General features: G+C 49.1%; 2 protein-coding genes across 2 annotated transcripts; one reads left to right on the top strand and one right to left on the bottom strand.

Moving 5' to 3' along the window:
* Positions 1-9,602: 9,602 nt before the first annotated feature.
* On the top strand, positions 9,603-10,205 carry LOC149279746 (histone H1.01-like). The gene has a single exon (XM_089500969.1). The coding sequence runs from the start codon at positions 9,603-9,605 to the stop codon at positions 10,203-10,205; it is 603 nt and encodes a 200-aa protein (XP_089357095.1).
* Positions 10,206-10,689: 484 nt separating this feature from the next.
* Positions 10,690-11,100, bottom strand: LOC149279745 (histone H3). The gene has a single exon (XM_089500984.1). It carries the CDS (start codon positions 11,098-11,100, stop codon positions 10,690-10,692), a length of 411 nt encoding a protein of 136 aa, XP_089357110.1.
* Positions 11,101-16,241: the final 5,141 nt, after the last annotated feature.

The raw sequence follows: 16,241 nt of genomic DNA, 5'->3' as shown, positions 1-16,241 counted from the left end.
TTCTTGCCGTAAAGGGACAACCTTAGGTCCCTGATCAGTCCATCAGAGTGGCCCTCCAGGAGGCTGTTTTACCCCGGGGTCAGTGTCTTCCAAGCTCCGAACAACGGATTACAGTCCAGTGGGAACTACGGATGTCATTCCTGGGACAGCAACCCCAAGAGCAATGGGTATCCGAATTGGACAAGCTCGTCTGTGACGGCTCCAGGTTAATCGGTGCTGTCTGTAGTAGTTGTTGTGCCCATCAGATGGGTTAAAATGTGTGGATATATTAATTATTGGTGATTTATGTATTTTCCCCATATATGTGGGGTTTATTTGTGTAAACTTTGTTCTCCCTCATGTCCTATCCTATCCATGTGCCACATGCCCTGCCACCGGACTTCTAAGCCTGTATAACCCAGACACCGTCGGCCTGACCACAGCACTATCGTATGGAGATACCCCACGGGTGGTGGGTGTGACGGCCCTGGGTTAATCGGTGCCATCTCTAGTAGTTGTCATGACCATCCGGCGTTAAAATGTCCCAAGAGCAATGAGTATGCGAATTGGAAAAGATGGTCTGTGACGGCCCCGGGTTAATCGGTGCTGTCACATTTTAATCCGATGGGTTAAAATTTGTGGATATATTAATTATTGGTGATTTATGTATTTTCCCCCATACACGTGGTGTTTATTTGTGTGTACTTTGTTCTGCCTCATGTCCTACCCTATCCCTGCCCCTGGACTTTTAACCCCGTATAGCCCGGACATCATCGGCCCGACCACAGCAAGGATGCACGGAGATACCCAACGGGTGGTGGGGGCACGGACCAGGGGTGGTTCGGGGAAGAACCCTCCTATAGATTCCCAGCAGCTGGGGCTGCCAGGAGAGCTCTCCTGGCAGCCCCAGCAGCCGGGAATCTATAGGAGGTATCTCACGGTCCGTCACGGGGAAACTTTGAACTGCTGCCGCTCGGGGTCCCTTTGACCGATCGCCTAACCTTTTGGACAGGATATCCTCCGGACCCTTAGCTATCTATCGGCACCCCATAGTCACCGGACATACAAGACTTGGATCAACAGGTTGAAATATTGTCGAAGACAACAGGATATACAGCCTCTCAGGAACCTCGGCGGCACTGTAGTATACGGAAGTATAGCCTGTCATGATTAACTCATATAATGTAGTGGATACATGGAAGATAATCCAGCAGAGGTGGTTAATTCCTTTGTGTTAGCATTCAATGAGCTAACTCAGTTTCTTTGTACATGCCCTCCTTATCTGTTCTGGCAAGAGGTGTCATCTTCCCAGGACCCCTGTGGTGATTCATGGCCTAACTGATAAGGATCCTTAGTTATAGGAATTCCATATCTATCTTAAGTGGAGGGGTTTTCTATCACCTTTACCCCACCATAACTTATTGGCACATCAAAGAATGGAACCAATTCTTGGAAAAGGTGTCATCTAATTGGCCATGTGGTCAGAGGGATGTTTTCTTGAAACAGAATCTGATTTAGGGGCAATGCAGCGACCTCAAAGCAGAACTTCACGATAAACTCTGATCGGAACAACATCATAAGAAACCATCTGGACTTAACGAGTACCCACAGGCCGGCTTATTGAAGAAACTCGTGAGTGAGGGTCCTGTGTTTAAGTCCCATCGTTTTAAGAACTATTTGCCATTTTGTTTTTCTTTTGTATGTCTTGTTTTTTTGTAATTGTGGTACTGTGTAATCTTTGTGTTTTTGTTATTAAAATATTCATAATCCAAGTCTGTCTTTGGGCTCTAGTATAGATATCTACAAACCCTAAGAGAGGATAACAAGTTACCGTATTGTTATTAAGTTCTAGAGTGTGTATATATATATATATCTATGTTGTTTGCCCGGGGTGGGTTGATATATATATATACAGGGAGATAAATGTTCTAATTTGGATTTCTCACGAATCCGGTATCAAAATCGTGAGTGGTGGCCAGGCCGGATTGACTTAGGGGCTGATGGAGCTGCAGCTCAAGGCTCCTACCTTTAAAATAGGCCCAGTCAGGACCGAACTGACTGGGCCTATGCGGCCTCTACGGCCGCATTAACGCAGGGCATAAGGGGCACCTGCTCCTTAAGCCCGCCGCAACTGAGACCGGGTCCGTCACTCTAAGGGGTCGGGAAGCCCCCACCAGGGCCGGCCTTACGAGTGTGCGGCCGCACAGGGTTTAAATTAAAACATCGGGGGGGTTTTTTGTTTTTTTTATTTAACATCCTCCATGTTAAATAAAGTTTTTGTTAATTTTATTTAACATGGAGGATGTTAAATAAAGTTTAAAAAAAAACCCTGATGTTTTAATGTAAGCCCTGTGCGGCCGCAGAACCCTAAGGCTGGCCCTGGTGGGGTCTTCCCGGCCCCTTAGAGTGGCGGACCCGGTTGCAGTTGCGGTGGGCTTAAGGGGCAGGTGCCCCTTATGCCCTGCGTTAATGCGGCCGTAGAGGCCACATAGGCCCAGTCAGTCCGGTCCTGCCGCGGGCCCGGCCGCAGTTGCTGCTTGCTCCGGCAACAAGGTAAGTAGGGTGAGGGAGGGGGGTGCAGTGAGAAGGGGCAGAGGGGGGTTAGATAGTGAGAAATGGGGAGAGGGGATAGATAGTGAGAGGGGGTGAAAAGGGGGAACATAGTGAGAAGGGGCAGATAAGATGGGGAGAGGGGGTAGTGTGAATGCATATGAGAATGAATGAATAAATGTGTGGATGAATTGTGTGAATGCGTATGACAATTAATGAATTCATGTGTGGATGAATTGCTTGAATGATTTGTGAGACTGCATTAATGAATGTGTTAATGATTTGTGTGAATGAGTAAATGCAAAGATGGTACATGAAGGGTGGGCTTTAACAATAAATAAATAAATAAATATGGGCTGCTCGGGCTTAAATGCCCGGGCCTATTTTTTGTCCCAGTCCGGGCCTGGTGGTGGCAGACTACCTGGGGGGATAAAGGCAGGATTTGGGAGTTAATTTGGTATAACTGATGCCTTTGAGGGGTGAAGATAGTAAATCCAGAGGCCTGGTGCTATTAACCCCTTCATGCCCACACCCTCCACATTGTCACGGCTTGGCAAGTAGTCCTGACCGTGACAAACTTGGTGGCAGCCAGTGGCGGAACTACCGGGGTTGCAGGGGTCACGACTGCGACCAGGCCCTGGAGTTCTGCCAGTCAGGGGGGCCCAAGGGGTGCCGAGTGGTCGTTTTCAGCAACCGCTCGGCGCCCTTCTGTCTCCTCTGCCTCCGCAGGCGCCTGCCTCAGTGCTGCCCCGACTGCAGTGGTGGGAGCGTGAGGCGTCTGTCTCCGGTGCCATGACGTCATATGCCGGCGCTCAGCAGTGAAGCCGTGCACACCGCGGCAAGGCAGCGAGACAGAGGCCTCGCGCTCCCACCAGAGGACTGCACGGTAAGTGACCTACAAAGGGGGGTAGGGAGAGGGTAGATAGTGAGAAGGTGGGGGTAGGAAGAGGGTAGATAGTGAGAAGGTGGGGGTAGGAAGAGGTTAGATAGTGAGAAGGTGGGGGTAGGAAGAGGCTAGATAGTGCGAATGAAGGGTAGGGAGAGGGTAGATAATGAGAAGGTGGGGGTAGGAAGAGGGTAGATAATGAGAAGGGGGTAGGGAGAGGGTAGACAGTGAGAAGGGGGTAGGGAGAGGGTAGATAGTGAGAAGGGAGGGAGAGGGGGTAGATAGCATGAGAAGGGGGTTGATGGTGTGAGAAGGGGGTAGATTGGGTTGGGGGAGGCCCTTAACAGATTCTCGCACTGGGGCCCTGAGGCTTCTAGTTACGCCCCTGGTGCAGCGGTGGGATAACTAAAAGATTTTTCCAGATTTCAGTGTTGCCAAATTTGCTAGTTAATCCGGGCACTAAAAAGAAATTGTTTCTCAATTGTCAAATGCTGAACTCGGTGCATACTTAGTGTTATGAAAATGATTTTCCTAATTTGTGATTTACGTCATAGACAGCAGAATGACAGCAGAATTAATTTAATATAAAGGCTGAACTATTGACCTACTGGTCAATAGTTGTCCTAGGATCCCACCAACAACAACAACAAAGTTGCTATACAAGCTATCCTAGCCTGAGGCGATAACAGCCAGTTCTTGTGTGATTGGTGTTGCTTAGTTACATTTAGGCAGAGGCACATTTTGTTTTATTCACATGTGTGTAGGTATAGGATGTGTTAGTGATTCCGGTGTGCATGGTTACAACCGAAATACTGTGCACCTTTCAACCGAAAAAACTGTTACTAGTTTACAATTGATACGGTTGCTATTTACATAGCAACCTATCAATACTATAGTAAAAAACACCTTAAAAAGAACCATACACCATGTGCTAGAGGAACTTCAATCCAGGGCTTGACGGTGCCTGGATCCAGAGGGCTTCACCTGTTTGTCAGCGCCCTGGGTTATAGACCGGAATCCTTCCCACGTTTCATCAAGTAGTCGTTATGACCAACCGCGTTCCACTTGATATTGTTTTGCTGGGTTTCTTCATCATCTCTATAAGCTGACCAACAACCGAAGCTAAGTATTATTGTTATGTTATTGCAATCTGTTAAGACTGGTGTGTGATTTTAATTCTGCTGATCATTAAAGTATAATTACCATTCACCGCAGTATTTAAGTATTTCTCACCATATGATCGACTGGAATACCTCATATTATATACCATTTGTATATCAAGATACAGAGTGTATATAGATTTAATAAAAATTATTGTTGTTATTAAGGTTCCCTGATAACCTTAATTAAATAATTTAAAGTTAGAATCATTCCACAACCACAACAATTGGCGTAGTCGGCACGATTCACAACAATTGGCGTAGTCGGCAGGATCCACAACAATTGGCGTAGTCGGCAGGATCCACAACAATTGGCGTAGTCGGCAGGATTCACAACAATTGGCGTAGTCGGCAGCAATCTGTGCAACACTTAGTATATTTACACCTCAACAGCCCGCCCCCTTTTCTCTGTTTTTCTTTTTTGCTATCACTTGTTTGGGCCAGTTTGAAATAGAGTACCAAGCGGAGTCCAAGGCAGCACTAGACCATCTTTGCCGTGAGAGATTGATTCCCTGCTGGGGAAAAACTAAAGAGGAGCAAGTACAAGCATTGGTAGACTATGACATACAACAAGCAGCACAAAGTGATACCTGCAGCTGATGTCAGTGACGCTACGAGATCTGGAGATCCCTTGGACTCTTATCTACAAACTGTTTTCAAATACGTGGACCTAAGACTTCATCTCATCCTTAAATATCAGGAGGCTGCAGAGCGCAGGCGGCAAGAGAGCATGAACTAAAACCGGCAGAGTTGGAGAGGTTAAGTGCCTTGCCTATCAGTGTTGGTTTGAAAGACTTTTCTGCACCCAAACCACTTGCAGAGAATTTCCCAACTTTGGACAAAGATGGGGATCTGTATGTTTTCCTGCGCAGTTTTGAAAAGGTTTGCAGGCAGTACCATTACCAAAGGACCAGTGGGCAAAGTACCTCACCCCTGGTCTCAGAGGGCCTGCACTGGAAGCATTTGCAGAGCTACCAGCAGAATTTGACCAGGACTGTGAGGCAATTAAGACTGCACTGCAGAAACGGTACAACCTTACTCCTGAGGTGTACCGAAAGAAATTCCGGACTTTGCAGAAGCGTTCCACCGAGAGCTACACTGCACTTGTTGGTATTACTAAGGGAGCATCCACCTGGAAGACCACTGCACCACAGCTCCCCATAACCAAGCCTACTGTAGCATCTTCTGCGTTAGCTTCTACCTCAGGGAGAGGGGGAGCTAGTGCCATTTCTACGCATTGGGGATAGTTGCAGGTGGTTTATTTGTAAAAAAGTGGGGCACATTAGTGCTACTTGCCCGGAGAAAAGAAAGCCTACACCATCCACAGGAGCGGATCACCCCTCAGGATCACTGTCACGGAGCTGGCTAGTCCGACCGACTACCTCCGCTGTCTTGTGCTCCCTTAGCCTGGGACACCACACTTTCCCCGGTTCCCCAGTCACTAGCCGAAACTCAGTGTAGGGTAAAACCAAAAACGAAGACTGATATATGTTGGACACACAGGGCTGGATATATCCAGCAAAACACACATTTACATAAAACAAGATATTGGGACACAAACCGCCCCCTTAATCTGCCTCCCAGAGACAACAGGGGCAGTAACGAGATTAACAATACAATAGGGGGGGAGACTGATTTATACAACATTAAACTGAAAGAATGGTGGTCACTCCCTGGTGGCAGATCCTGGCTGTCTGCTGGAGATAATCCCCTCAACCAGTGATGAGATGATACTGCTGGGGGTAGCCACAGAAGCCTTTACAAACCCAGGGCCCATAGTCAATAGGGAGGAGGCTGGCAGTCAGGCTTCTCCAGTGGTCCCAGTGATGGAGGCTTCCGTCACAATCACCATCTTCGGTGTTGTTCGTCTCCAGCACTGAGAACACCCCCAATGTGAATATGCAACCTGTCACTGTGGGAAACAAGGTAACTGTGGGGCTCAGCGACAAGGCGGCAGAAGTGACTCTTGTGCGTCCAGAGCTAGTGAGCTCCGAGGACTTTATCCATGGCAAGACCTTATCAGTGAGATGAATTGGGGGAGTAGGTCCTGCAGTGCCAATAGCACGAGTATTTTTGGATTGGGGAGCAGGGAAGGATGTAAGAGATGTGGGGGTATCGAATAACATTCCTACTAATTTGTTACTGGGTACTGATTTGGGTAGGCTGTTATCAAAGCATATGCCTGAGGATGATACTTGTAATTTATCCAAGTCTACTAGGGGCCCTACTATAGAAAAGGCAGTGTGTAACAATGTACCAAGGCAGCCTCAGGGGGAGAGTGGGCAGAAAGGTTGTGCATGTCCGTCTGTGCCAGAATCCAGGATGTCTGAGGTGCCGTGCGAGAAGGTGGAGGTTTCGCATCACTGGGAGGGAGGGCAGAGTGAATCTGTGCCAGAGCCAGGGATGTTTGAGGTGCTGTGTGAAGGGCAGAGGGTGAGTGAGTGTTCCTCTGTTTCAGGATTAGTCGGTTCCCAGGGTCCTGTATGTATGCCTCCTTGGAGTGGAACAGGTGGAGTGACAGAGGTTTCAACCATAGCTGTGGTAACCTGGCAGCAGTCTTCCCAGAATAAGGGGCAAGGGCTGACTCGGCCTGTGGACTCAGAGCATGTGTCCGCAGGGGAGCACACTGATGGTGAGACCAGGGGATCTGGCAACATGTTACCCTCCCCTCCAGCAGCTCAGGGGCAGGAATCTATTGCAGAGTACTTTGTTGATGCTGAGACTCAGGCACAGAGCCCCGAATTCCAGCAGACCCAGCAGACAGATCCCACGTTAGAAATACTCAGGGAACTGGCCTATGCCACTGTAGAAAAGGAGTGTCTTGTTATCGTTTGGGCCTTGCAAAAACTACAACCGTACCTACATGGGCACCAATTTACTGTGATTACTGATCGCAACCCCCTACACTGGTTACACAGGGTGGCTGGGACAAATAGGAAACTTCTCCGAAGGAGCCTAGTTCTCCAGCAATATGAGTTTGCCATACAGGACAAAAAGGGGAGTACGCATGGCAACGCCGATGGTCTGTTAGGCCAAGGGGAGGATCCCACCTAATACGCTAGGTAGAGGCATGTGAGCCTCCTCCCACTGTGACCGGTCATGCCGCTTTTTGGACCGGATATTCCTGGACCCTGAGCGCCGCCCGGGCACCCCCGAGATCGTCGCCACTCCCTCGGGATCACCCCAAAAATGACGGCTGAAAGCTGTATGGACATTGTGGGGCTCGGTGGCCTACGTGTGGCGCCGGACTGTCTGGGCAGGGTGGGGTTATGTGGACATGGTTTATGGCCTTTTTCCTGTGTTGGACTGTATATAAGCCTGTGTGTTTCCCAAATAAAGATTACCTGTTTTACCTCACTACGATTCCTGTCTTGTTATTGAGGTAAGCCTTGGCGCTGCCCTTATCAGGGCGGTAGAGCGCTGTATTGCTATACTTCCGTATACTACAGCACCGCCGAGGTTCCTGAAAAGCTGTGTCCTCTGCTATGATCACGTATTGTGCTTTTCAGGACAATAGCCCCACTGTGTAGTTTAGCTTCGGCTAGCCACAGTGGTAAGGCCCCTTCTCTCTGCAACGCTGGTTCTGTCTGGTGCTGAAGGGGTTAATCACTGGTGTCCCGGTGGCCGTGGGGCGGAGGAAGCAACGTTCGTCGGGCGTACCCAGCCTGGGTACAGGTCGGTCCCGTCACATTGGTGGTAGCAGTGGGATGCTTCCTCAGTACCGAGACAGCCCAACCACTACCGGGACTAACATGCTTGGGGAGGGAGATGTGACGTCCCCGGCACGGAAAGAGTGTGTTGTCCCAGGCTAAGGGAGCACAAGTCAGCGGAGGTAATCGATCGGACTAGCCAGATCCGTGACACATATGCATCTACTTTTTCATTTCCTACTTCTTTACAAATCTTGCTTTTTCCTAATCTTTCTTCTTTTTGCCTTATGGTTCTTTTTGTTTCAGATTTGCATGTTCTTATCTATTCTTTATGATTCTCTTTTTCCTTTTGATTCTTTTTCCTTGCTCTTTCCTATTCTTTCTTTTTTCCCCTTATGATTCAATCAACCAACCCAAAAAACCACACAAACACACACACACACACACAAACAATTCACAAGGATCTTCCTGTTATTGTCCCTTTCTAGTTCTATACACACGCACTCACATTAAAGAAATAGTATATACATCATTAATACACAGTGGTGCATGCACACAAACACATTCTCACGCATAACCCTTTCCTCACTGACGTATGCTCACGCGCTAATACACACAAACACACTCTCGCACATAAAACGTCCTGATAAGACAAAACCTAATCTTAATAATTACTTTTATTATTTTGAATAATAAATAAATAATATAATACGTTAATAATAAATAACCCCTAAGTAAACTCCTGTCAACTACGAGTCCTAAGACCGGCAGGCAGCCAGACACTAGCAGTAGAAATACAATTTATTTTAAATTATTTAATTGATTATTATGATTTAAAAATATTCATAATTTTTAATGTTATTCTTTAATGTATAAATATTAGGCTATTCTTAATATAATAATTAATAATAATGATTGGGTTATATAAATTTATAGATTAAGTTTAAGGGTAAATTAATCTTTAATAAGTGATATTAAATAATTTATTTTATTAATTATCTGTATTCATTATTTTATTTATTTATTATTTCACACCTCTTGGGTGCTGTTCCCTGGCAGTTTTTGATTTTTTTCGGGGGGTGGGGGCTGCTTGGTGTAGGAAATTCAACTGCTTTGAATTAGAAGTGTGATGAGACGTTTACGCGCAAACGGTATATTTACCTTTCAACCCCTCCCCCCTTCCCCTGAATGCAAATCCAGCGATGCCCCTGCAGCATGGGGAGGTTTCAGAAACGGCGTCCAATCATAGACTCGCAGGCTATCGCTCATGAACCAATGAATGTGCGGCAGCTCATCTATAAAAGCCAAACTTCTGGCGGTTTAACCCCGTGTTTACGTGCGATTGCAAGTCTTCCGTGGCGCGATCCAAGCATTCAGATGGCCGAGACAGCTCCTTCCCCGGCGCCTCCGCCGGCAGAAACCTCTGCCAAGAAGAAACAGCCGAAGAAGCCGGCAGCTGCAAAAAGCCGTCCTGTGAAGTCCGGTCCCAGTGTCTCCGAACTGATTGTGAAAGCGGTCTCTGCGTCCAAGGAGCGCAGCGGAGTGTCTCTCGCAGCTCTTAAAAAAGCACTCGCTGCTGGCGGCTACGACGTAGAAAAGAATAACAGCCGCCTGAAGCTCGCTCTCAAGGGTCTGGTGTCTAAAGAGACCCTGATCCAGCTGAAAGGCAGCGGTGCCTCTGGCTCTTTCAAGCTGAACAAGAAGCAGCCGGAGAGCAGAGAGAAGACATCAAAGAAGAAGGAAACTCCCGTAAAGCCTAAAAAAGTAGCCCCTAAGAAGTCGCCCAAGAAAGCCCCTGCAGGAGTGAAGAAAAGCCCGAAAAAGATCAAGAAACCGTCGGCCGCTGCCAAGAGTCCCAAGAAGCCTAAGGTTGTTAAGGCGAAGAAAGCTGGCAAAAGCCCAGCTAAGAAGGTCGCAAAGCCCAAGGCAGTCAAAAGCCCCGCAAAGCCCAAGGCTAAAAAGGCAGCCCCGAAAAAATGAGGAGGGGGGCATGGGTTTTGGAGCGCTTCTGGTGTGTGCTTTCCCACTTAATTCTTTACAAAAGGTTCTTTTCAGAACCATCATATCCTCCGAAAATGAAAAAAAAAAAAGCGTTTAATCACCCGGCCGCGGCTATGTGGGCCTCCCGCTGAAAGTCTAGCCCCATACTTGTGTGTTAAGCGTGGATTGACATATTCGGCCAGCGGTCTCGCTCGGAGCTCTGTCCGTAACAGAATAGAGATAAGGGGCGGGCTTAAAGGTTGTGCTTTGCCGTTACTCGTTATGCCCAGCCGTGGACTCGGCCGCTCAACGGCTCGTTCGGTAGTGGGATAATTGTGTGAGATGTTTCAAGCTTGGGCGCGAACAGGGTTAATTTCGTGCATGCGAAGGGAAACATAAGCTCGTTTGAGTGACAATGTGGTGGCTCTTAAAAGAGCCTTTGTGGGGGCTGTGGGGAGATCGCGTTCGCCCACACTGCGTTTACTTAGGCACGTTCACCTCTGATCCTGCGAGCCAGCTGAATGTCTTTTGGCATGATAGTAACCCGCTTAGCGTGAATAGCGCACAAGTTGGTGTCTTCGAAAAGCCCCACCAGGTATGCCTCGCTGGCTTCCTGGAGAGCCATGACAGCAGAACTCTGGAAACGTAGATCGGTTTTGAAGTCTTGAGCAATCTCACGGACCAGCCGCTGGAAAGGCAGCTTTCGGATAAGCAACTCCGTAGACTTCTGGTAACGACGGATTTCCCTAAGAGCTACGGTGCCCGGGCGGTAGCGATGTGGCTTCTTCACGCCCCCGGTAGCTGGAGCGCTTTTCCTCGCAGCTTTGGTTGCCAGTTGCTTCCGAGGAGCCTTTCCTCCGGTGGATTTACGGGCTGTCTGCTTAGTGCGAGCCATACTAATGCGTGCGGAGACGATTCACCGACGGATACAACCTAACTGTAACGATTCTGTGGCCAACTCAACCCCTTTATAGAGTAGCGGTAAATGTGATTGGATACGCTTAATCACGCCCCTCTTTTTCATAGGCTAGGACGATGGTTTGAAAAAGCCAGCCTTTGATCAAGAGACTTCGGTGTGGAGCGTTATCTTTTTTAAATTTATTTAAATTAAATGCTCGAATCGGTCATTTATTCGTTAGCTGCGGTTCTTTTTTTATTTATTTCTTCTCCTCTCTTTTGTTCAGCCTCCTACCTAGTGAAACTGTGTACTGGCTGACCGTTAACAGCGATACGGCGACAGCTAAAAGCCCGCCTTTATCTTGGCCGCCGTTCGGCGTTTAGTTACAGCGATATGCTGCCACCTAGTGGTAAATGAGGGATCGTCGAAAGCGATCACGTGGAGGTGAGGGAGGCAGAAGCTTAAGGTACTTGATGCAGTAGAGAGGTTTGATTAATAAAGGCTAGGCATCTTTGAAAGCAGATGCGGGCTTGGTGTAGGGAGTGGCGCAAAGGAGGTTGGTTTGAATTGTTCATATCCGGTTTCCTTTGATATTCCTAAATAGCCAATCGGTGTCTGAGGCACGCTTGGAAGCTTCTCCAGCCAACCAACGTGAAGCATATATTCACATAGCAACGCCCCCTTGAGGCATCATGGTGCGGTTCCCTATCAGGTCCGTCAAGTACGTATAAAAGAAAGCGGGCTGGCCGTCAGCGAGTATTGTGCTGTGAAACTCGCGAAGTAAGCGTGATTATGTCTGGCCGTGGCAAAGGAGGTAAGGGACTCGGGAAAGGTGGCGCAAAGAGGCACAGGAAGGTGCTTCGGGATAACATCCAGGGTATCACCAAGCCTGCTATCCGCCGTTTGGCTCGCAGAGGAGGTGTAAAGCGTATCTCTGGGCTGATCTATGAGGAGACTCGTGGTGTGCTCAAAGTGTTTTTGGAGAACGTGATTCGTGACGCAGTCACTTATACTGAGCATGCCAAGAGGAAAACCGTTACCGCTATGGACGTGGTGTATGCCTTGAAACGCCAAGGCCGTACTCTGTACGGTTTCGGAGGTTAAGCTTGTTGACTCGTGACCCTGAAACACCCAACGGCTCTTTTCAGAGCCACCCACACCCTCTCTTAGGCTATGATCATGTTGTCCCTGTGTCTGCCCGTGCTTTTCTATGCACACCTTGAAATAACCAGCTGAACAGTGGCTGGGTCTGGCTATAGATTGAGCTACTGGCAGGATCGGAGTGCTGGGAGTTGGTCCCGTTTGCAGAACACGTGCTGGGATCGGCAGCTGGTGTCCACCAAAGGCTTGCGCGGGGCTCGCTTGAATGGGGGCCGGGACGGCCCAGGTTTAATAGGTGCTGTCTGTGGTAGTTATCTGTATTCTGTATGTCCCGGTATGTGGGTGAATTTTATTATGTTTTTGTCGTCCCCTCATGTGTTATCCTGTCCGTGTGCCACATGTCCTGCCCACGACACTACCGAGTTATGTATTATTGGGGAAAGCCCGTATACTACAGCGCCACCGAGGTTCCTGAAGAGCTGTGTCCTCTGCCAGGATCACGCATTGTCCTTTTCAGGACAACAGACCCACGATGTAGCTCAGCTTCGGCTAGCCACAGTGGTAAAGCAGCCCCTTCTCTCTGCAACGCTGGTTGTCTGGCGGTGAAGGGGTTAATCTCCGGCGTCCCAGCAGGAGAAATCTGCGATTAGCTGGAATACCCAGTCAGAGTACAGGTCGGTGGCGTCACAGGTGGTGTCTGTTGATGCCCTCCGGCTCAGGGTAAACATCAGGTGGTGGTGGAGTATGTTGTCTCTGAGGGGACGGTGGTGTTTCTTGGCGCCCTTCATTCCAGGGCCAACATCATTTGGTGGTGGAGTATGTTGTCCCTGGGGCGACGGTGGTGTCTATTGACACCCTCCGGCCCACGGTCAACATCATGTGGGGGTGGAGTATGTTGTCCCTGAGGCGACAGTGGTGTCTGTTGACACCCTCCGGCCCAGGGCCATCATCAGGTGGTGTGAAGTATGTTGCGACAGTGGTGTCTGTTGGTGTCCTCTGGCCCAGGGTCAACATCAGGTGGTGGTGGAGGTTTTCGCAGTTACTCCCGTACCCTTTCTTGGAGTTCGGTGCTTCCACAAAAGGAAAGACTACCTGCCTCACGCATGTTGCTTTGGGAGGTAATAATGTGAATGTTAAGGCTAAATATACTTACAAACTCTGAGAGATAATGAGGGGAAGGCAGGTGGCAGCAGACTGAGGGGCAGGGACAGGCAGGTGTCAGCAGACTAGGAGGCAGAATCTGGCAGGTATAAGCAGACAAAGGAACAAACGGAGAAAGGCAGGCAGCAACTGACTGCAAGGAGTGGGGTTAAGCAGGTGGCAGTGCACTAAGAAGAGAAATAGACAGGCTGCCCACTACTAGAAGGTGAACAGGCAGGAATAAGCAGGCAGCAAAATAGGGGTGGACCAGGCACAAAGGAAGAGGCTGCCAACACACAAGTCAGTAAACAGGCAGTCTGTTTCAGAGTAATGGGGTTAAACAGGCAGGCGACAGTAGAATGGGTAAGAGAACTGGGTGGAAAAAAGCGGGCAGCAGCAGACTGCTATGTAGGAGAGGCAGAAGGTAGCAGCAGAAGGTGGGTAGAAGGGGAGCAGGCTGCAATTGTGAAGGGGAACAAGCAGGCAGCATCAGACTGGAAAGGGTACAAAAAAGTGACACTTGACCGAGAGAGGTACAGCCTGGAGGCAACAGTCTGGAGGGGGATTAGGCATTCTGTAGCAGGCTAGGAAGAGAACAGACAGTTGGCATCAGGCTGGGAGAGCTAGAGAAGAGTGGCATTAGACTGAGGAGGAACACAGCCAGGCAGCAACATACAGGGGGTGTTAGGCAGGCAGTAGCATACTGGGAAAGGGGAACAGACAGGTGTAATCAGACTGGGAAGGGTAGAGGGAAGTGGCATTAGACTGAAAAAGGTAAAGCCAGACAGCAGACAGAAGGTGAATAGGTAGATAACTGCCAATGGGTTATTTAGGCAGGTGGCAAAAGATTGTGGGAAGTAACAGACAGGTGGCAGCAGAGTGTGTGGATAATTGGCAGCAGGCTGGAATAACTGGCAGGTAACCGACTGGCAGTACACTGTAGGGAAATGGGCAAGCAGCAGATTGGAAAGGAGAACAAGTAGCGTTAGAAGCACAAAGGTGAGAGCGGGGAGGAAGCATGTAGTAGCAGGCTAGAGTGACAGACAGGGGGTAGCAGGTGAAAGTAGGCTTAAGGGGCAACAGGTGGGCAGCAGCAGACTAGGAAGGAGAACAGACAAGTGGCAGTAGATCGGGGAAGTATAGGCATGAGAAAGCAAACTGGGTGTAACACGCAGGTAGCGAATTGGGAGACAGATGACAGAAAACTAGAAGGGGAAAAGGCAGCCAATAAACTGGGGGCAGGCACCAACTTATCAGGGAAACTTGGAGGCAGCAGAATAAAGGTCTGAACAGTGGACTGCAGAATGGTAGAGGTAATAGGCAATCATCAGACTGGATAGAAGAAAAGGCAGATAGCAGCAGAGGGTAAGCCAACATGTAGGTGGCATCAGTATGTGGAGGGAGAGGCCGGATTAGATTGGGTGAGGAACAGGCAAGCAACAGCCTCTGAGGGAACACACAGGCCCCAGCAGAATGGGGGAGATAGGCAGGCGGCAATTGACCAAGGGGACACCGAACTAGAGGGCAAAAGGTATGTGGTAGGTTACTAGAGGGGGAATTGAGTGAATAGGTAGACAACAACTAGGAAATTGTAGGCAGCCAGCAGATTGGAAGGGGGTGCAGGGAGGAATAGGCAGGCAACAATCATGGGATGTGTAGCCAGTCAGCAATAGCGCAAGAGGGGAAGTAGGCAGGCAGAAGTTAACTGAATAATAGGCAGCAAAATGGAGGGGGACATCTAGGGGGAATAATAAATAATTACGAGGAGCAGATGGGGAGGGAAAAGCAGACAGCACAGTGGAGGGGAGGGCTGCTGGCTGGGTGTGGGGCACAGTCATAAAGCAAAAGTATTGGAGGGGAAAATAAGGTTAAAACTGTACGCTGAAAACTGAGGGAATAGAGGTAGGCAAACCCAGGCAGGCAGCTTGAGATGGAAAAGGTATGGGGAAGTGGTATTAGACTAAGGAAGGTACAGCCAGGCAGCAACAGACTGGGTGGAGGTGGTAAGATGCAGCAGTTTTTTGCAACCGGCAGGCAGCAGACTAGGAGGGGAAAATGAAGGTGGGAATAGGAAGACAGCAAACGGGAGGGAGAGGCAAGCAGCAACATACTGGAGGGGGAACAGTCAGATAGCAAAATAATAAGGGGAAAATGAGCGCGGGAACATGTATGCGGCAAACTGTGTGAGGCACGCAGCAGATGGTGCGTCATATGTTGAAAAGAATAGGCAGGCAGCAGACTGGGGGCAGGCAGGCAGTAGCAGATTGAGGGAAACATGAAGGAAGGAATAGGCAGGCGAGGGAACAAGCAAGCATCAGAGTGAACTTGAGAGAACAGGCAGCAGCAGATGACGGGATGTGCACAGGGGGGGGGGGGTGAAGCGGCAGTGGGCAACAGACTGGCCGGATAGGAGGGTGGTAACATACTAGGGTGAGCTAAGTAGATGGTGATAGACCAAGGGGTTGATAGACAGGGGGCAGCATGCTAGAGGGCAACATGCATTTGGTTGGTTACTAGGGCAGAACAGGGATGCGGCAGAAGACTGGACACAGCAGACAAGGGACAGGCAGTCATCAGACTGGGGGCATGCAGTAAAGAATAGGATGGCAGTGGACTGAGAGGGATCATGCAGGAATAAATAGTAAGGCAGCAAAGTAGGGACAGGTAGTTAGCCATAAATCAAGGAGGAGATAGGCAGGCAAAACCAAACTGAAGAGGTACAAGCAGACAGCATTAGACTGGGTACGGGAAAGTGGCATTAGACCGAGGGAGGTACAGCCAGTCAGCAACAAGAGGGAATAGGAGGGAAAAAGAAAGGCGGGAATATGGTGGGAGCAGGCAGGTGGCAGACTGGGAAAAATATGCAGAAATTAATAACCATGCAGACAGAGTGAAAC

The sequence above is a fragment of the Sceloporus occidentalis genome, unplaced genomic scaffold (assembly GCF_023333645.1).
Source record: "Sceloporus occidentalis isolate IW3139 unplaced genomic scaffold, rSceOcc1.0.p SCAF_161, whole genome shotgun sequence".
NCBI classification, from domain to species: domain Eukaryota; kingdom Metazoa; phylum Chordata; class Lepidosauria; order Squamata; family Phrynosomatidae; genus Sceloporus; species Sceloporus occidentalis.
The sequence above is the reverse complement of the archived record's forward strand: the minus strand, read 5'-3'. Positions and strand labels throughout refer to the sequence as shown.

Bases quoted from the DNA above. Each gene is read 5' to 3' on its own strand.
- LOC149279746 (XM_089500969.1), top strand. From the start codon at position 9,603: ATGGCCGAGACAGCTCCTTCCCCGGCGCCTCCGCCGGCAGAAACCTCT.
- LOC149279745 (XM_089500984.1), bottom strand. From the start codon at position 11,100: ATGGCTCGCACTAAGCAGACAGCCCGTAAATCCACCGGAGGAAAGGCT.